This window comes from Juglans regia, chromosome 16 (assembly GCF_001411555.2).
Source record: "Juglans regia cultivar Chandler chromosome 16, Walnut 2.0, whole genome shotgun sequence".
Lineage (NCBI taxonomy): Eukaryota > Viridiplantae > Streptophyta > Magnoliopsida > Fagales > Juglandaceae > Juglans > Juglans regia.
Genome location: NC_049916.1, coordinates 26,048,122 through 26,063,523, shown reverse-complemented (window position 1 = coordinate 26,063,523; position 15,402 = coordinate 26,048,122). Strand labels below are relative to the sequence as shown.

Here is a 15,402-nt window from a genome sequence, read left to right as displayed (position 1 = left end):
CCTACACCTGTTAAGAAAACGACGATCGAGATGAATTAAAACGAATATATAAATTACTACCCCATTGGAGGCCGAATACCTTCTTACCTAATTATTATTATTATTATTATTACCTTTTTTTTATTCTCTTATTAAGAGAACAAAACTGTCAGAAAGGTGTGAAATCTAGGGCGGCGTTTATGGCAGAAGAAGGAGAGGGAGAAGAAGAGGAGGAAGTGGAGACGCAGGCCACCCAGACCATTTTTACCATCACCTAATACCCATGACCATAGGCCCAAATCCAATTTTTATACAGGAAAATCGATAGCTCCTCCGGGTGGCTCGTGGCGAGCGACGGGGATAGCCCTCCCCCCCGGCGGCGGGTATCTTCCTCGGTTACATCTTCGTTCGTATCACGCAGGAAAAAAAGGGTCTTTTGTAACGAATTATGGGCAAAAAGGCCGCCTCATCTCCCCGGACCACCGGGTGGCGCCGCTTGAAGAGGTCTACGGAGTCTCCGTCTCCGCCGGTAGGAGGAGCCGGATCGCCTCCGAACAACAACAGCAACTTGATAGGAGCAAGTGTAGGGAAGGGGAAGAAGAAGACCGGGGGAGCGAAGCTGTGGATGAGATTCGATCAGTCGGGTCGGTCCGAGCTGGTTGAGTTGGACAAGAGCGCCATCATTCGGCGTGCCGCTATTCCCGCTAGGGATTTGAGGATCCTTGGCCCTGTCTTCTCACATTCCTCAAGTATCCTTGGTAATTTCAATATTCTTTGTATGATAAATTTTATAAAATATGAAGTTTTTGAATCTGTTTATTAGTTGTTCATTTTTACGATTGCTCTAGCTATAAATTTAATCGATATGGTAACATCAAAGATATGAAAGCGTGGTGGTTTAAAACTTAACCTTTTAAAAAAAATTGTCTTTTTACTTGTAAAAAATATCTTCTTGGAAATATTGGCGTGCAGATTTGGAAAGGGTCTGTTTACCATTTTTTTCCTTCAGAAAATAGAACTTTACGCAGTTGTGCAGGCTAGTTTCCATGTGTGGGAATGCTTTGGTTATATGCATTTCTTATCATCTGTTAAGGACATATCCTTGTTGAAATGAACGAGTTTCATTGTGCTTTGTTCCTTTTTCTTATAAAAAAGAAATGAACGAGTTTCAGTGCATTCGACAAAAATATGCAATTGTTTTACCGGATGCACGCAAGAACCAACCTTACTTTAATCAATTACTGATCATCAACATCTATCTTCTCGCTTAATATGAATTTCGGATGCAATAATGCGTTATTTGCTTTTTAGATGTTTAAACAAAATTTTATGATACTAAATTGATAAACTCTGTTGCAGTTGTTATCAAAGTTATCTTTGAGCAGTCTCTGCCTTCTGGTTGCTGCTAGCTTTTGTAGTGGGTGATTCTAACGATGAAAATGAACTAAATTATCGTATGTTTCCATGCAGCTAGGGAGAAAGCCATGGTTGTCAATTTAGAGTTTATAAAGGCTATAGTTATGGCTGAAGAAGTGCTGTTGCTTGATCCTCTTCGTCAGGAGGTTCTTCCATTTGTGGATCAATTAAGACAACAACTTCCTCATAGAAGCCCATCCCATGCAGCAGGCCACAGAGATGAACAAGATAATGGAATGCGTGTTTCTACAGGCAGACAATGGTTACCTGTTCCAGAAGCTACTGAAGGTTTGCAGTGTGAGCTTCCTTTCGAGTTTCAGGTTCTGGAGATTGCATTAGAGGTTGTCTGTATATATCTGGATTCCAGTGTGGCAGACCTTGAGAGAAATGCTTACCCTGTGTTGGATGAACTGGCCAGGAATGTTAGCACCAAGAATCTTGAACATGTGAGGAGTCTGAAAAGCAATCTTACCCGTCTGCTTGCACGTGTTCAAAAGGTATTCTTGTTGATTAACATTCATTTTTCAAGAATAAATTATTAGTGAAACATTAGTTGATGTGAGGTATCATAAAAAATGTTATCTCCTCTGTTTTTTTCTCTGTCTAGATGTCTCTTTCTATATGTATTTATCTAGCTATCTGTCGATTTTGGAGAAATATTTGTATTTGAAACAAGTATATATCTCCTTATAGATGTTTATGATTTTTTATATTTCTCATATTTTTGTAACATATAATCTATAACGAGGAGAACATTCCATCTAATGTCAGGTAAGGGATGAAATTGAACATCTTTTAGATGATAACGAAGATATGGCACAGTTGTATCTGACAAGGAAGTGGATCCAGAATCAGCAATCCGATGCTTTACTTGGAGCTGTGGCTTCGAATAGCATAGTTACTGCTTCTCCCCGTCTTCGTCGACTTAGTTCTACCAGAAGTGGAAGTTTAGTGACTAGCAACTTTCAGAATGATGATGATGTAGAGGATCTAGAGATGTTGCTTGAAGCTTATTTTATGCAGCTGGATGGAACTCGTAACAAGATATTGTCTGTGAGTATTTCCCTGACCATTGCACTGGTATATGTCATGTATTTTAAACTTAATGTATCAAAGGCATGCTTTGTTACTTTGTCAAATTTGCTCTAGTATTTGATAGATAAATGTAATGTAGCGCTGTCATTTGATTCTTTACGCATTACCCTTTTGGGTATTTGGATGATTTCAGACCTTGTGAGAGTTTGACTTTAACAAAGCTGGAGCTAATAGAAGCTTTGGGACCACACGGAAATCCATGTTTGAAACAATTCAAATTGGAGAAGAATGGGGAGAGTAGATTAACCCGTTAGATACCCATCTGTTAATAGAACATTTTATCTCCTTTTGATGGCCATACACTAGGAATTGATGCTAATGGGCTTTGTGCTAAGCTCTTGTACGTTAACATGATAAAATGAATTATCAAAACTTATCTTATATGGGGCAAGATAGTAACAGGTGTTTGATCAAAAGGGCTACTTTTTTCATGTTTTAACTGTTTTGTGCTGACTAAAGATAAATCTTTAGGCCCAGAGTCATGGTTGTGATGACTATTTTGATGGTGTAGTGGGTTCTTATAATATCTTAAAAAGCTGGGTTATTCAGGAGAGGATGTTGTAATTATTTTATAGTTTGTACAAAATTATCCTATGGGTGTGCAAGTATGGTTTGCGAAGGAGCCAGTATAGAATGGGATGCATGTTGATCTATCAAGGAGTTTTTTATTCATTTAACTGTGAATCTTACTTATTTATTAGAAAATATCTATTTACAAGCCTCATTTTTTACACACCCAACACACCGCTGACGTGGAAGGCTTTTCCACATCAGCTATGTTAAAAAATGATTGGTGTTTTGGCCTTTTTAAAGTTGTAATGGTTCCCACAACAAGTGGCTTGCTAACACGCCAGCATGTGTCTAGCAAAACTTTGTTTATATATAGATCATCTATTTGAAATTTACTTGATCTCTCCCTTACTTTTTTTACTGGGTTTGCAGGTTCGGGAGTATATTGATGACACAGAAGACTATGTCAACATCCAACTTGACAACCAGCGGAATGAACTTATTCAACTTCAGTTGACATTGACCATTGCATCATTTGCTATTGCTGCTGAAACCTTGATAGCCGGGCTGTTTGGTATGAACATCCCTTGTCCATTGTATAAAATGGACGGGATATTTGGGTTCTTTGTCGGAGGCACTTCAGCCGGTTGTTTGTTGCTATTCCTGCTTGTTTTAGGATATGCCAGATGGAAGAAGTTGCTTGGTTCATAGTCCACCTTCTATCATATTCACTCAAGTTTTTAATATTTGAACATCACCATCTTGACAATCTTATTTCTGGGTCCTATTAAAGGAAGTCATTCAAGTGACATTCCATAGTTGGGAGCCAGTATCCAATTTCTTTCGATACATGCAAGTATACATAAAAACTAAAAGGGTATATTTGATGTGGCTGATGCAACTTCCTCTTGACTTTATTTCTTTGTATCTGATAAGAGTTGCTATAAAATCTACTTCGGACTTATTTTGGAGGATACATAGGTGATTATGATCAATGTCCTATAGCCAGAGATCACATCATTTATTTCATCTTACGTTGACATGTCCGAATATAGTCAGTATGATTGTGTTGGCAGTTTCTGACCTTTAGTGTCATTGCATGAAAATGACTTCCAGCTTTTCTTCTGGAAATCGAACTTTTTACATATTTTGTCGGCATAATCAAAATTATATTTTAGGTATAATGGAGAGAGGTGACACTCAAAAGGGAAGGTTTGCATACCAAACTGGATAGTAATTCCTGGCGGACTGCTGATAGATTTTCTGTGCGAGAATTCTGGTGTTTAAGATTTGATTGGCAATTTCCTTCCATGTTGTCTGTACGGCATAGCTCTATACTAAAGTAGTTTAAGCGATCGTAAAAGCTAGAAAGTGGAATTGCTAGATCTGTGGATTTGATTTCTTTTAGTGGGTGTTGATCAGTTGATGTCCCAAACGGGTAGATCGACTTTTTCCAGGGTTCTTTTGTTGCAAAGCTGAAGCTCCTTTGCGGCCTATACCATTGTTGCAAAGCCAGGCCCCTTTTTTTTCCACTTTTGGGTACTAGGAGGCATTCTTAGTGGCTAGAATGATTTGAATTAACCAGCATGTTCATCACTTCATAATTGCAAACATCTTTCCAAGAATTTGAAAGAAATTGGTAAATTTAACTCTTCAGATGGAAAAAATATTGTCAAGATCTATGGTCTGATTGATATAATCCTCAGCTTTTAAAATGGAAGTCTGAAGTTTGAAACCCTCTCCTCCAAATCAAAAGACAAAAAAAAAAAAAAAAGATGGCAAAATATTTTCAGTAAAGAATAAAAGATTCTCTTTACCTTCCTAGGTGGGAAGCTTCGAACGTGTATAGTCATTGTGTTGTGTGGGGTCGATCTTGGGGTACATATTTGAGAATACACATCTGGAATTTGTTGGCTTCTTGTTCACTTTATTCATGGAGTTGGTTGTCCAAATCTGCACTTAGTTGGTTGTCCCAATTTTGGCACCTTTATGTCTCTGTCACTCTCTTTCTCCACATCTTTTAATAAAATCCCACTTTTTTTTATGTGCAACTTGCTGCTTCGCTTTGCTTTGCGTGCAAATTGCAATTCTCGCTTCTCAACTCCTAAATAGAAAAATTAGAATATGATAATTTTAATAATAAATGGATAAAATAGTGGTAATACTAATAGTTGTGGATCCTACCCTTCTCCTTGAACTTGGGCAATTATTGTTCCTGTCTTTATTTTCGTTTCTAAATAATATAGAAAATCTCATTGGTGGAGGGATGTTGGATCAGTCATTAAACTATGTCAACTAGTACTTCATTGGTTTGGTAATCTTTTAAATGATGAATTTTACTCATGAGTCATTATTTATTTCTACATTTTAGATTTATATGTTTTTTTTATTAGGTGTAGTGATATTTTTCATAAGGTGTATGGATATTTTTCATAGGATATAGGAATATTTTTCATAAGATGTGAAGTGTAAAGTAGTGAATAGTGACTGATGAAAAAAAATTTTCTTTTTAAATTGATATTTCACTATATATCTATTTTTTTTCCTTTTACATGCGTTGTGTGAGAGGAAGTGACACGTATTTATCAGCGTTAATGTATTTTTTAAATAATTTATTAATTATTAACAAAATGATTGGAATGATTAAATTAGCAACAAACTAATTTATAAAATGAGTAATTCTACGTACAATCGTGAAGTGCGTAAATGTCGCAAAATATTTTTAAAAAAGAGTGGAGTCTATTATTAAAAATTAATTTTTTTCATATAAATCTCATATTTTATTTATTTTTTTCAAAACGATTATGTAGTAATTACATAATTTATAGTTATAAATATATTTTTCTCTTATAAAAATAATGCTAACCGTAAGATGGAGAATTATTATAAAAAAAAAATTGAAAATACAGATACTTTATTTATATTAATTAATGTGATTGACTTGTACAAAAGAGGCAGTTACAAAGGGGGCAAAAGGTACGTTATGGTATGAAGGATATAAGAGAGAAGGTCTTTTTGATTTCTATATTTTATCGATGCCAGCCTTTTCTTCAAACCTCCCACAGGGCCACAGTTCCACAACAAGAGTGAGAAACTAGAGAGAGAGAGAGATTCTTCCAGAGAGGGAAACATAAAATAAACCCTAGGACGGAGAAAGCTAGCTAAGATTTCATTCCCACAACCCTTTCCGAATTCTCAATTCGAGATCTCGATTCTTCGATCCAAAGGGTAGGCCTTTTGTATTTGAAAAAAAAAAAAAAAACGCATTCCTTGAATCCTTTTATGCTTCCGAGGACCGAATCCGTTTCCGTTTCCGTTGAATCAGTTCCCAATTATCTTTCGTTTGATTTTTAATCTCATACATTGCGACATTTTCGTTTGGCTAAATCTTTAAATTTAGGAGCTGTGTCATTGTCTATTTCTCTACTTGTGTTCTGTTTGGTTGCCAAGAAGCTGAAATTTTATATTCTTTATATTTTTTATTTTTTGGGACCTGAGAAAGAAAGCAAAATCTTGACTGAACGGAGCCTGGCGCAATTGGTCTCTTTAGCTAAGGATTTAGGATCCAACATTTATTTTCGCCTTTTCTTGTTTTATTGTCTGCCAAACAGAAAGCTGGGGCTTTATCTCTCAATTAGTAGCACATGGTGTCTGAGGATTTATACATATCGTTGTTGTTCGCTTTTTCCTCTTCCGGTGGGCATTGATGATCAGTTAGAAAGGTTACAGAGGAGTTTCTTTTGTGAGGAGATATGAATGAAGAGCTTAGGTTTGATTTGGTAAATTGGTCCAAGGTATGTTATCACTGAGGATTACGTGTTAGAAACCTTATTCTGTTCAACCGAGCCTTGTTGGAATATGGTTATGAAGGTATGTTTTTGAAATAGAGACTTTGGCGGTTGGTTGTGAGTGGTGTGGGTTGTGTTCTCTTGAGGCAAATTTCTTGTATGATGCCAGCCTTTGTAAAAATATTTGGAGGGGCTCGGGAGAGTTTTCCCATTCTATTAGAGAGCCATGTGGTTGCCCAGAATCAGGCCAACAGAAAGGTGGCTTGCAGAGCCACTATGGCGGCCGATCTGGGCCTCCATTGTGTGGCACCCGGGAGATGCACATAACAGTGTCGGTGGTGGATTGGTGCTACAAAGACAAGTTGGGAAACGGTTGATCATCTCTTGCTCTATTGTGAGGTAGCACTGTGCTTTATGGAATGCTACTTGTGGTTTGTTAGGAGTGTACCGAATTCTGTATAATAGAGTAGTGGATCTTTTGGCATGTTCGATCTGTAGTTGCCAAAACGTTTTTAGACACTATAGTGGCGTATAGACTGCACGTGTAAATGATTTTTTTTATCAGTTTCTTGAATGTCTTGCTGTGTCATGCGGACTCAGATATGGTGATCAGGCATGATTGCTAGTGCATGTCTCTGTTCTTTTCTCATATTCTTAAATAATTTTCCTCATTTTGAAGAGTCCCATCTAGTAGGCAATAATAACCTAGCTAGCTGGGACACTTGCGGGAACCTCCTTACCGAGGGCCTATGCACCCCCGGGATTGTCAAAACTTTGTTCTCGGACACCCGGTGCCAGTCAAAAATAAAATTAACCTAGCTAGCTTGGAGAAGCTAAGGGTTTGGGTAAGTGAGTTATTCTACGACATTATTACATGGGAAAAAAAGGAACTATAGGACTTTAGAATGTACTGCTCCGATCAAAACTATAGTATGTAATGTTGAAGTGTTGACAGTGTTTTTTGGACCTTTTGGTTGTTCTACTGTACCTTGTTTGTTGAAGATCCTTATTACAAACAATTTATTGAATAAGATGGTTTTGCAAAAAATTATTTGGCATTTTTGTTCTCTTTTTTTTTTTTTTTTTTTTTTTTTTTGTGTATTCATTAACTATTATATTTGTTCTTATTTTTTTGTCATTTCATGCCATATTATTTGACAGGATCTGGTACTTAGGCTATGGCAAGTTCCAAGGGGTCATCAAGTATAAGAAATTTTATGTGCTCTGGAAAGCATGCTCTACTTCCTCCTAAAAGTCCATTTCCCAGTGTTTCCCCACCATATGCTGATTTCCCTAGTAATGCAGTTGGATCAAAATCCATTCAGAAGCCTAGAGAGGGAAATGTACATCACCAACGAACTTCGTCCGAGAACCTTCTCTTAGAGGAGCAACCTTCTTGGCTTGATGATCTTCTTAATGAACCAGAAACACCTATTCGCAGAGGAGGTCATAGGCGCTCATCAAGTGATTCCTTTACTTACATTGACGCAGCACATGTTTCTAACTTAGATTATGTAGCTCAGGATGAGTACAAATATAAGAATTTGATTTCTGTACCTTCTTGGGGATCTGAAGACTTTGAGCATCACAAAGATGTGCAGCATGCTTCATTATATGCAGACTTCAACTTGGCAAAGCAGAATAATAGGGCATGGGAACCATCTTACAATGTTGTGACTAACCCAAGCAGCCATTCTATCAGGGATAACACTGTTCGCTGGAGTTCAGGATCATCATGTTTACTACAGGAAGCTGATGGGTTTCAATCTACAGAAAGCGAGAAGCAGGACCAAGTTGAATACAATTCACAAGATGCAAAAGCTTTTTCTGAAAGAAGGGATGGTTCTCATGCTAAGGCTTCTGCTTCCGAGACGGATACAAAACGTGCTAAGCAGTATGTATCCAGTTTTAATTGTTGTTTATATTTTATTTCTTGTTGTTGCTGTTAATGTATAACGTGATAAACATCTATTTCATGCTTAATAAAATCTTGTTTATCGATAAAAAAAAAATGTATAACATGATAAATGCTATAGTGGAATATTATATCCGTGAGCTGAGTCAATTGACACCTTTTTCAATCTATTGCACTCTAGTCTTTCATCATTTTGAGGTGAAAATAATGTGTTGAAGGCTTTCTAATAAAGGGAGGTTTGAGGTTAGTTTATCCTATGAGGCTCTTAGAGGGTCTGTAGTGGTTGAGCTTTTTATCTTTTGACAATCTCTCTCTCTCTCTCTCTCTCTCTTAAATATGACAATTTTGTTGGTTCAGATGTGTCCATACACCTACATGATTTTTGTGCTACTGGTATTTATATTCAGATTGGTAATTATAGGATAAAATTGTAGAAGAGAGGAAAGGTTGCCGTGTTCTGGAGGGGATTCATTTATCACTACATGTGAAATGCTATTTGTTGCAGGCAATTCGCTCAACGTTCACGGGTCCGGAAGCTTCAATACATAGCTGAGCTTGAAAGGAACATACAAGCTTTGCAGGCAAGCAATGGCAGAAGTTGAAATACTACATAAGATTGATTTGGTGTTAAATAAGTTGAATTTATGCTGTACAAAAAAAAAAGCTCAAACATTAATCTCATGTGTACTTCACAGGCAGAAGGGTGTGAAGTTTCAGCTGAACTTGAATTTCTCAATCAACAGAATCTTATTCTGAGCATGGAGAACAAAGCCCTTAAACAACGGTTAGAAAGTCTAGCTCAGGAGCAGGTCATAAAATACTGTAAGCTTCTATCCTTGACAATTAAGATTTTGCAATTCCATCTTTTTGTCTGTCTCATTTATTGCTTGGCTACATAGACCAGTTATAAATACATGCTTAGTTATAAATAGCCACGTTGGATGAATTTTTTATTTTTATTTTTATTTTTATTTTTATTTTTAATATAAGATTATTGATAGACATGCTATGTTACCTTTTATTGGTTATAAGTTGCATTCTAAATCCACAGCTAGTAGATTCTGTTCCTAAACATGATCCACAAAACAAGCAGTCCTTAAAAAATGTATACTGAGAGCATAGGTATCCTTTTGGATGCATCGGATCTTCCTGAAATTTGCTGGTAAATTTTGTACCACCATATCAGCATTGTTTCAATTACACCACCAGGAGATTAAAAGATTGATAGACTAACATGAATCGAGAAGATCACGGATTTGCTATGTCCTGGACATCCAAATATTTGCATTCATACATTCATTCTGGTAATGATGGAAAGAGACTAAAATATGTAATGCTATCTTCAGTGGAGCAAGAAGTATTGGAGAGAGAGATTGGGAGGCTACGAGCCTTGTATCAGCAGCAGCATCTACAGCAACAGCAACAGCAGCCATCTTCTAGCCATCGACGCACTAACAGCAGAGACCTAGCTTCCCAATTCGCTAACCTCTCTTTGAAACACAAGGAAGCCAATTCAGGCAGTGACCCTGTAACGGGTCCACTTCGCATATAGGTTGTGATCTGTCAAGAGCTGTGTATGTTTCCCTCCTCGATTGGCATTGCCCTGTCTGTGACCAAATTTGCCGTTTCCCTTGTGCGAAATAACTGATGCCCTCTCTCTGCCAGATTCTTGCGGTTTCATTCCCTTTTTTTACCTGTCAACTTGATATCTTCATGTGCACCTGGTAGTCATTGCCAGAAAATTATTCATTTCTGGCAGGTGACTTATCGGAGGTGGTAACTCAAAACAGATTTGATGTGTCAGTCTGTATGTTTCCGAGAACATTAATCCATTGAAGTCTTTTCTCCATTTGTTGCCCATTGAGAATTCCACATTTGTTGAGTTGAACCCCGTGCAGAGATCTTTAGTGCAGTTTGGATGTACACCAATTATAGCAAGATAATGCGTACTTGTAAAATGTTTTTAATGAAACCCATGTTTTTTATTGGGTTTTGTTTTTGGTATGGTGAGAAATTTAATTTCTTGAATGCACATGTACCAGGTTGTCAATTCTTACATCCACACCCCCCACCAAGCCAAAAGGTGGGCCCTTCCATAAAAAACTATTTAATTTATTAGTTTCATTCCCCGCTGGCTCCTGCATTTTCCATTTTTTCTTTTCTTCAATGCAAGATGATGGAGTCTGCGCTTGGGAAGTAAGAAGGAAGAGATTAAAAATATAAGTTTTGTTTGGTTACCGCTAAAGCAGTCTAGCTGGTAAACGAAAAGGAATCAAGAGGAACAAAACAATCTAAAAAGTTTTTTTTTTTTTTAATGAATATAAATTTTAAGCTATAAAATATAAGATCTAGAAAAGATGGACAGTGAGTAATCCTGGAAAAGTCCTGTTTTTATGCTTAGCACTCGTATGATTGATCTTATTTTATCATTACAATTTTTTAAAATTTTTATATAAAATATAATAAATAATTTAACCTTTTTAAATCTCAAAATTATAATAATATTAAAAAATAATATCCTAAAAATATTTTAATCAATTTTCAACTTTCATTTAAAATATCTCATCTCATCCAAACCAGCCGAATTTTATGGGTTTAACCCATTTTGTATCTCATTTTTGCGTCCTCAAAATTATGAGCTGCAGCACTAAGAAATGAGTTGGGTATTCAAAACTGAGCTGTAATCTCGAATGCTAGCAGAGACTTCTCAGAGTACTACTATAACAGCAGCAACAACAACAACGAGAAAGAGAGTATGGAAAGCGTTGGTGTATCACTATGAGTATGAGCTGTGTTTGGGAGCCTGGGGTATTGATCTGGAGGGGGCATGACACATTCATCACCATTGAAGGTAATTCTTCTCGGAAAAGTCCATCCTTCTCTAAAAGTGAAAATCCCCGGAACTTTGTGCAGTAGCATCTCGGTTTGTACATTTCCACTTGGTCCCGATTGCAGTAACATGTCATTGTAATACTGAATCCCCCAAAACATTCCGGTGTCATCTGATTAAAATGTATTGACAAGCTTAATTTTAGTATCGGATTTTTTTTTTTTTTTTTAAGAAAAAAGTAATAATAAAAGAATGAGCAGAAAGAACAGAGAGGCTGCCTCATTAATAAATCTGAACTTACTTATGTATGCATACGAGTTAAGGGGGTGGTAGTTGAAGCTGAAAACCTGAGTGACATTTCCCAGGTTGGGGTGGAGCACCACCAAGTTCCACATGGAATAGTTTTTAACAAAATTTAGATTTGTGATGGTGATCTTGACACGCCAATACTCTCTGTAACTGTTTTTCACATGCCAATGCACCTGTATTGGGCACATGTGGGGAGAGCACCTCACCAAAGGTTGTGGGTCTTCTTCATTTGCATGTGGTTGTTCCAACAAGGAAGGAGTTTCGCCAGACCTGCAATTTGTAGGAAAGAAAAACAAGAACAGAAAATTTGAAAATTGAGGAAGAAAAAGATGTAGCATATGGGCTGGACATAGGAATGACTATTACAGAGAGAGAGAGAGAGAGAGCAAATAAGGCTTACTTTACACATTTTCCTCCAGCCAATCCTTGACAATTACAGCTGCACTGGGGGCAAGGAACAATGGTACTGTTGTAGAATGCAGACAGGGAAACACAACATTTTGGAGCAGGTGATGCTTGAAATTGCGAGTATATACAGGTTACATTCCACGTCTCTACGATTATGTAAAAACATAAAGTAAAAGAATCAATATTACACCATTCGATCTGATCACATCATGTAATCAGCAATTTCAAATTTTACTTCTTAAGGATAAAACAAAGACGAAGAAAAAAAACTGCATATTCATTTATCAACATATATTGCTTGATGTGTATAACAGGCTTGGAATTGAAAATCCTCCCAGAATTTAGATCAGAATTCTTTTGTGTCTTTAGGCGTACTTTGAGATGGTGGCAGGAGTGACTGAAATGGGAAGTGTAAGAATTGAGGTGATTGGATTCCAAACTCAGTTATAATGCTGATAATTTTCACCAAAGGCAAAGATAAAAAATGGCTTAGCACAGCAAATATTTTTAGAAAAGAACCTAAATACGAACCAAGAGCTTGTGTCCATCGACGGCTTCCATCCTCTTTGAACATGGTTGGTGGAACCTGAAACGGGACTCCACATGTATAACCAGGAAGACCAAGGTTGAAATTCATGGGCATGAAGCTGCTGTCTCCACTAATGTTGCCCGCAGAAGCTTTATTAACATTCATCCGAAAAGCGGCAACAGACATGCTAGGGTCTTGTGTCATGGAGGAGAGCAACCCTTCCTTGCAGCATTTGGAAAACTGCTTGTTATAACGTGCTCCTGGCATGAGATCAACAATCACTGGCTGCTTCTCACAGCAATGAGGAAGAAATTGACCCCTAAATCTGGAGCAGTTTCCTTGCTGGGTTGCCTCTGCTCCCCACATATCCCATATTGCCTCGTCCCCTTTCCATGTCCAGCTCAGTTTCCAACCAGGCCGCTCCACATGTCGAAATAGTTGGAAGTTGTAGAGTGATACCCTTAACTGCAACATTTACACAGATAAGGAGAACAAACTAAAATTTGACAATATCTGAACCAAAATGCATGATTATGTTAATATGTTGGTGCACTTTGTTGAATGCAACGATGGTAGATACTGCAACTACGGCTAAGATTTGTAGTTTAGGATACACATAAGAGGGCAGAGTATCATTATCTTTTTCCAAACATTTTGAGACTGTTTATTACAATCAATATTATAAACTGTACTAATATTTAGGAGGCAGCCATGCATGCAGGCACCGCTCCGCTGATCTCCAGCAAACTATATCCAATCACAACATGCATGTCGGAATTGTAAAAGATTGTACTGCACGCCCTTCGAAAAATGATGCGAGATGCAGTGATTGGATAGAAGTCAACCGGAAAGAGCACAACATGCATGTCGGAATTGGTTCCTTCTAACATTCCAAGCAAATAAATAGACAAATAAGAATTCTCGTTTTCTTCTTTGAGATAAAACACAAATATTCTGAAACTGATCGAAAAGGTCATGACAAACAAGTATTCTCATTTACAACGTTCACGCCAAAACTGGAACACAGAGAGAAAAAAAAAAAGAAGAAGAAGAATTTCATATTATTTTTTTATTGATTTTAAAAAAATCCTAGGACTTTGCATCCTAAGTTATCAGCTGTTCAATTTTATTAGTTTAGAATGTAAACAGTATCAAGTACCGTTTGGATTCAAAAGTCATTTCATCTCATCTTATTATTATAAATTTTTTAAATTCTCACACAAAATATAATAAATAATTCAACTTTTTCAAATCTCAAAACATAATAATATTAAAAATTAATATTCTAATAATATTTTATTTAACTCATCTAAAATCATCTCATCTCATTATCCAAACGAAATGTTTCGTTAATCTGCCCTAACTAAGATTAGTGATCATTTCTGATGAGGATGGCCCTCGAATAATCAAAACCCAGAGAGTGTCAGATAAGTGGCATAAATACAGATAAATAAAAATAGGATTACACCATTAAAAACAAAATGAAGAACTTACATCATACGTGTTACCATTGTCAAGCATGAGATCCCATGTAATCGTTATATTGGCATCGGGGTCCAGTGAATCATACCCATCTGAACTTCCATCAAATTGACCCCAAAAGATCAAGTAATGCAAAGATAAAAATTGAATGAAGAATCAAGTTTAAAAGAAGCCATAGAAAAAGGTACTTACAAGAAGAAGAGATAGAGCTTAAGAGAAAGAGGAAGATGAAAATCAAGGCCATACCCATTGATCTTTGATCAATGAATAAAAATGGGTTCGTTTCGAAAGCCCGATATAAACGCTAACTCTCCTTCTTGACTCAGTGCCAAAGTCATAAATCGTGCCAAGAAAACGTTCAAATGTGGGACTGTTTGTCTATCACTTTTTATCTCTCTTTAAAACAAATTACGGAATTCTTACGAATTAAATGCCGCTATGGTATAATGCCAAATCTGGAAGATTATCATGATAACTTCTAAGATCAGTTCAATTTTTGTCAGTGTTGACACATTCAAAGTTCACGCGTAGTGTGATCCCCGGCATCTCGGTCCTCTCGAGTCTCCTCTCCTGTCTCTCTCGCTCTCCCCCTCCCTCTGTGTTCTATTTTTCTTCTTTCATTTGAAGTTTATGCCCTTCCAAACTTTCAAGCAGTTCCTTTTTAATTTTCTTTCCTGTGTTTTCTTTCTTCTCGCCATTTATTCACCATAATATCGACTTTAAACATCAAATTTGATATGTTTTTTTTTTTTTTCTATTTTTTCTTTCTTTCCTTTATAAGCCCGCGCTAGATGTTGCATGGGTGTGCCCTGAAAAAAAAATTCGTAATTAATGTGACAGCATATACTTTCTCTTTTTATTTTATTTATACTGTAAATGGTTGACGCATGACAATGCGACATTAATCTTTCACGCTAGAACAGCTATTTCAGTTCCACTAGTTAGGTTGTGAATCATGGCACAGCTTGTATTACAGTCATTCTTCAGTTGTTTTCACTTTCTTCATAATCAAGATACGACAATTTAGGCTCCACGCCAAACGCTTTCACAGCTTACAGCCTCTAATTATTTAATAAAGATATGTTACTTAGAAATCCATACATCGTTTGCTAGTTCTTTTTTCCCATTTTAAGCCAAACTG

At 36.8% G+C, this 15,402-nt stretch overlaps 3 protein-coding genes across 4 annotated transcripts; 2 read left to right on the top strand and 1 right to left on the bottom strand.

The window, feature by feature from the left end:
- Positions 1-77: 77 nt before the first annotated feature.
- LOC109002310 (magnesium transporter MRS2-4) lies at positions 78-3,976 on the top strand. The gene is made up of 4 exons (XM_018979993.2): positions 78-737; positions 1,450-1,892; positions 2,167-2,448; positions 3,433-3,976. The coding sequence occupies exons 1-4, from the start codon at positions 428-430 to the stop codon at positions 3,709-3,711; spliced, it is 1,314 nt and encodes a 437-aa protein (XP_018835538.1). The 5' UTR covers positions 78-427; the 3' UTR covers positions 3,712-3,976.
- Positions 3,977-5,950: 1,974 nt separating this feature from the next.
- LOC109002311 (uncharacterized protein At4g06598-like) lies at positions 5,951-10,737 on the top strand. 2 transcript variants are annotated; one of them, XM_018979994.2, is made up of 5 exons: positions 5,951-6,228; positions 7,950-8,682; positions 9,209-9,284; positions 9,399-9,525; positions 10,050-10,737. In XM_018979994.2, exons 2-5 carry the CDS (start codon positions 7,967-7,969, stop codon positions 10,253-10,255), a joined length of 1,125 nt encoding a protein of 374 aa, XP_018835539.1. In that variant the 5' UTR covers positions 5,951-6,228; positions 7,950-7,966; the 3' UTR covers positions 10,256-10,737. The 2 variants fall into 2 exon arrangements, with proteins under 2 accessions (XP_018835539.1, XP_018835540.1); XM_018979995.2 differs by lacking the exon at positions 5,951-6,228 and adding an exon at positions 6,292-7,187.
- Positions 10,738-11,231: 494 nt separating this feature from the next.
- Positions 11,232-14,923, bottom strand: LOC109002315 (COBRA-like protein 6). Its single transcript, XM_018980000.2, has 6 exons — positions 14,454-14,923; positions 14,274-14,353; positions 12,782-13,244; positions 12,243-12,396; positions 11,835-12,112; positions 11,232-11,705 (listed from the first exon to the last, which is right to left on the bottom strand). Exons 1-6 carry the CDS (start codon positions 14,509-14,511, stop codon positions 11,422-11,424), a joined length of 1,317 nt encoding a protein of 438 aa, XP_018835545.1. The 5' UTR covers positions 14,512-14,923; the 3' UTR covers positions 11,232-11,421.
- Positions 14,924-15,402: the final 479 nt, after the last annotated feature.

Bases quoted from the DNA above. Each gene is read 5' to 3' on its own strand.
- LOC109002310 (XM_018979993.2), top strand. From the start codon at position 428: ATGGGCAAAAAGGCCGCCTCATCTCCCCGGACCACCGGGTGGCGCCGC. The intron at 738-1,449 runs GTAATTTCAATA...GTTTCCATGCAG, and splicing joins ACATTCCTCAAGTATCCTTG to CTAGGGAGAAAGCCATGGTT. The intron at 1,893-2,166 runs GTATTCTTGTTG...ATCTAATGTCAG, and splicing joins TGCTTGCACGTGTTCAAAAG to GTAAGGGATGAAATTGAACA.
- LOC109002315 (XM_018980000.2), bottom strand. From the start codon at position 14,511: ATGGGTATGGCCTTGATTTTCATCTTCCTCTTTCTCTTAAGCTCTATC. The intron at 13,245-14,273 runs GTAAGTTCTTCA...TAAATGTTGCAG, and splicing joins ACAATGGTAACACGTATGAT to TTAAGGGTATCACTCTACAA. The intron at 11,706-11,834 runs GTAAGTTCAGAT...CATTTTAATCAG, and splicing joins TAACTCGTATGCATACATAA to ATGACACCGGAATGTTTTGG.
- LOC109002311 (XM_018979994.2), top strand. From the start codon at position 7,967: ATGGCAAGTTCCAAGGGGTCATCAAGTATAAGAAATTTTATGTGCTCT. The intron at 9,285-9,398 runs GCAAGCAATGGC...TGTACTTCACAG, and splicing joins GGAACATACAAGCTTTGCAG to GCAGAAGGGTGTGAAGTTTC. The intron at 9,526-10,049 runs GTAAGCTTCTAT...TGCTATCTTCAG, and splicing joins GGAGCAGGTCATAAAATACT to TGGAGCAAGAAGTATTGGAG.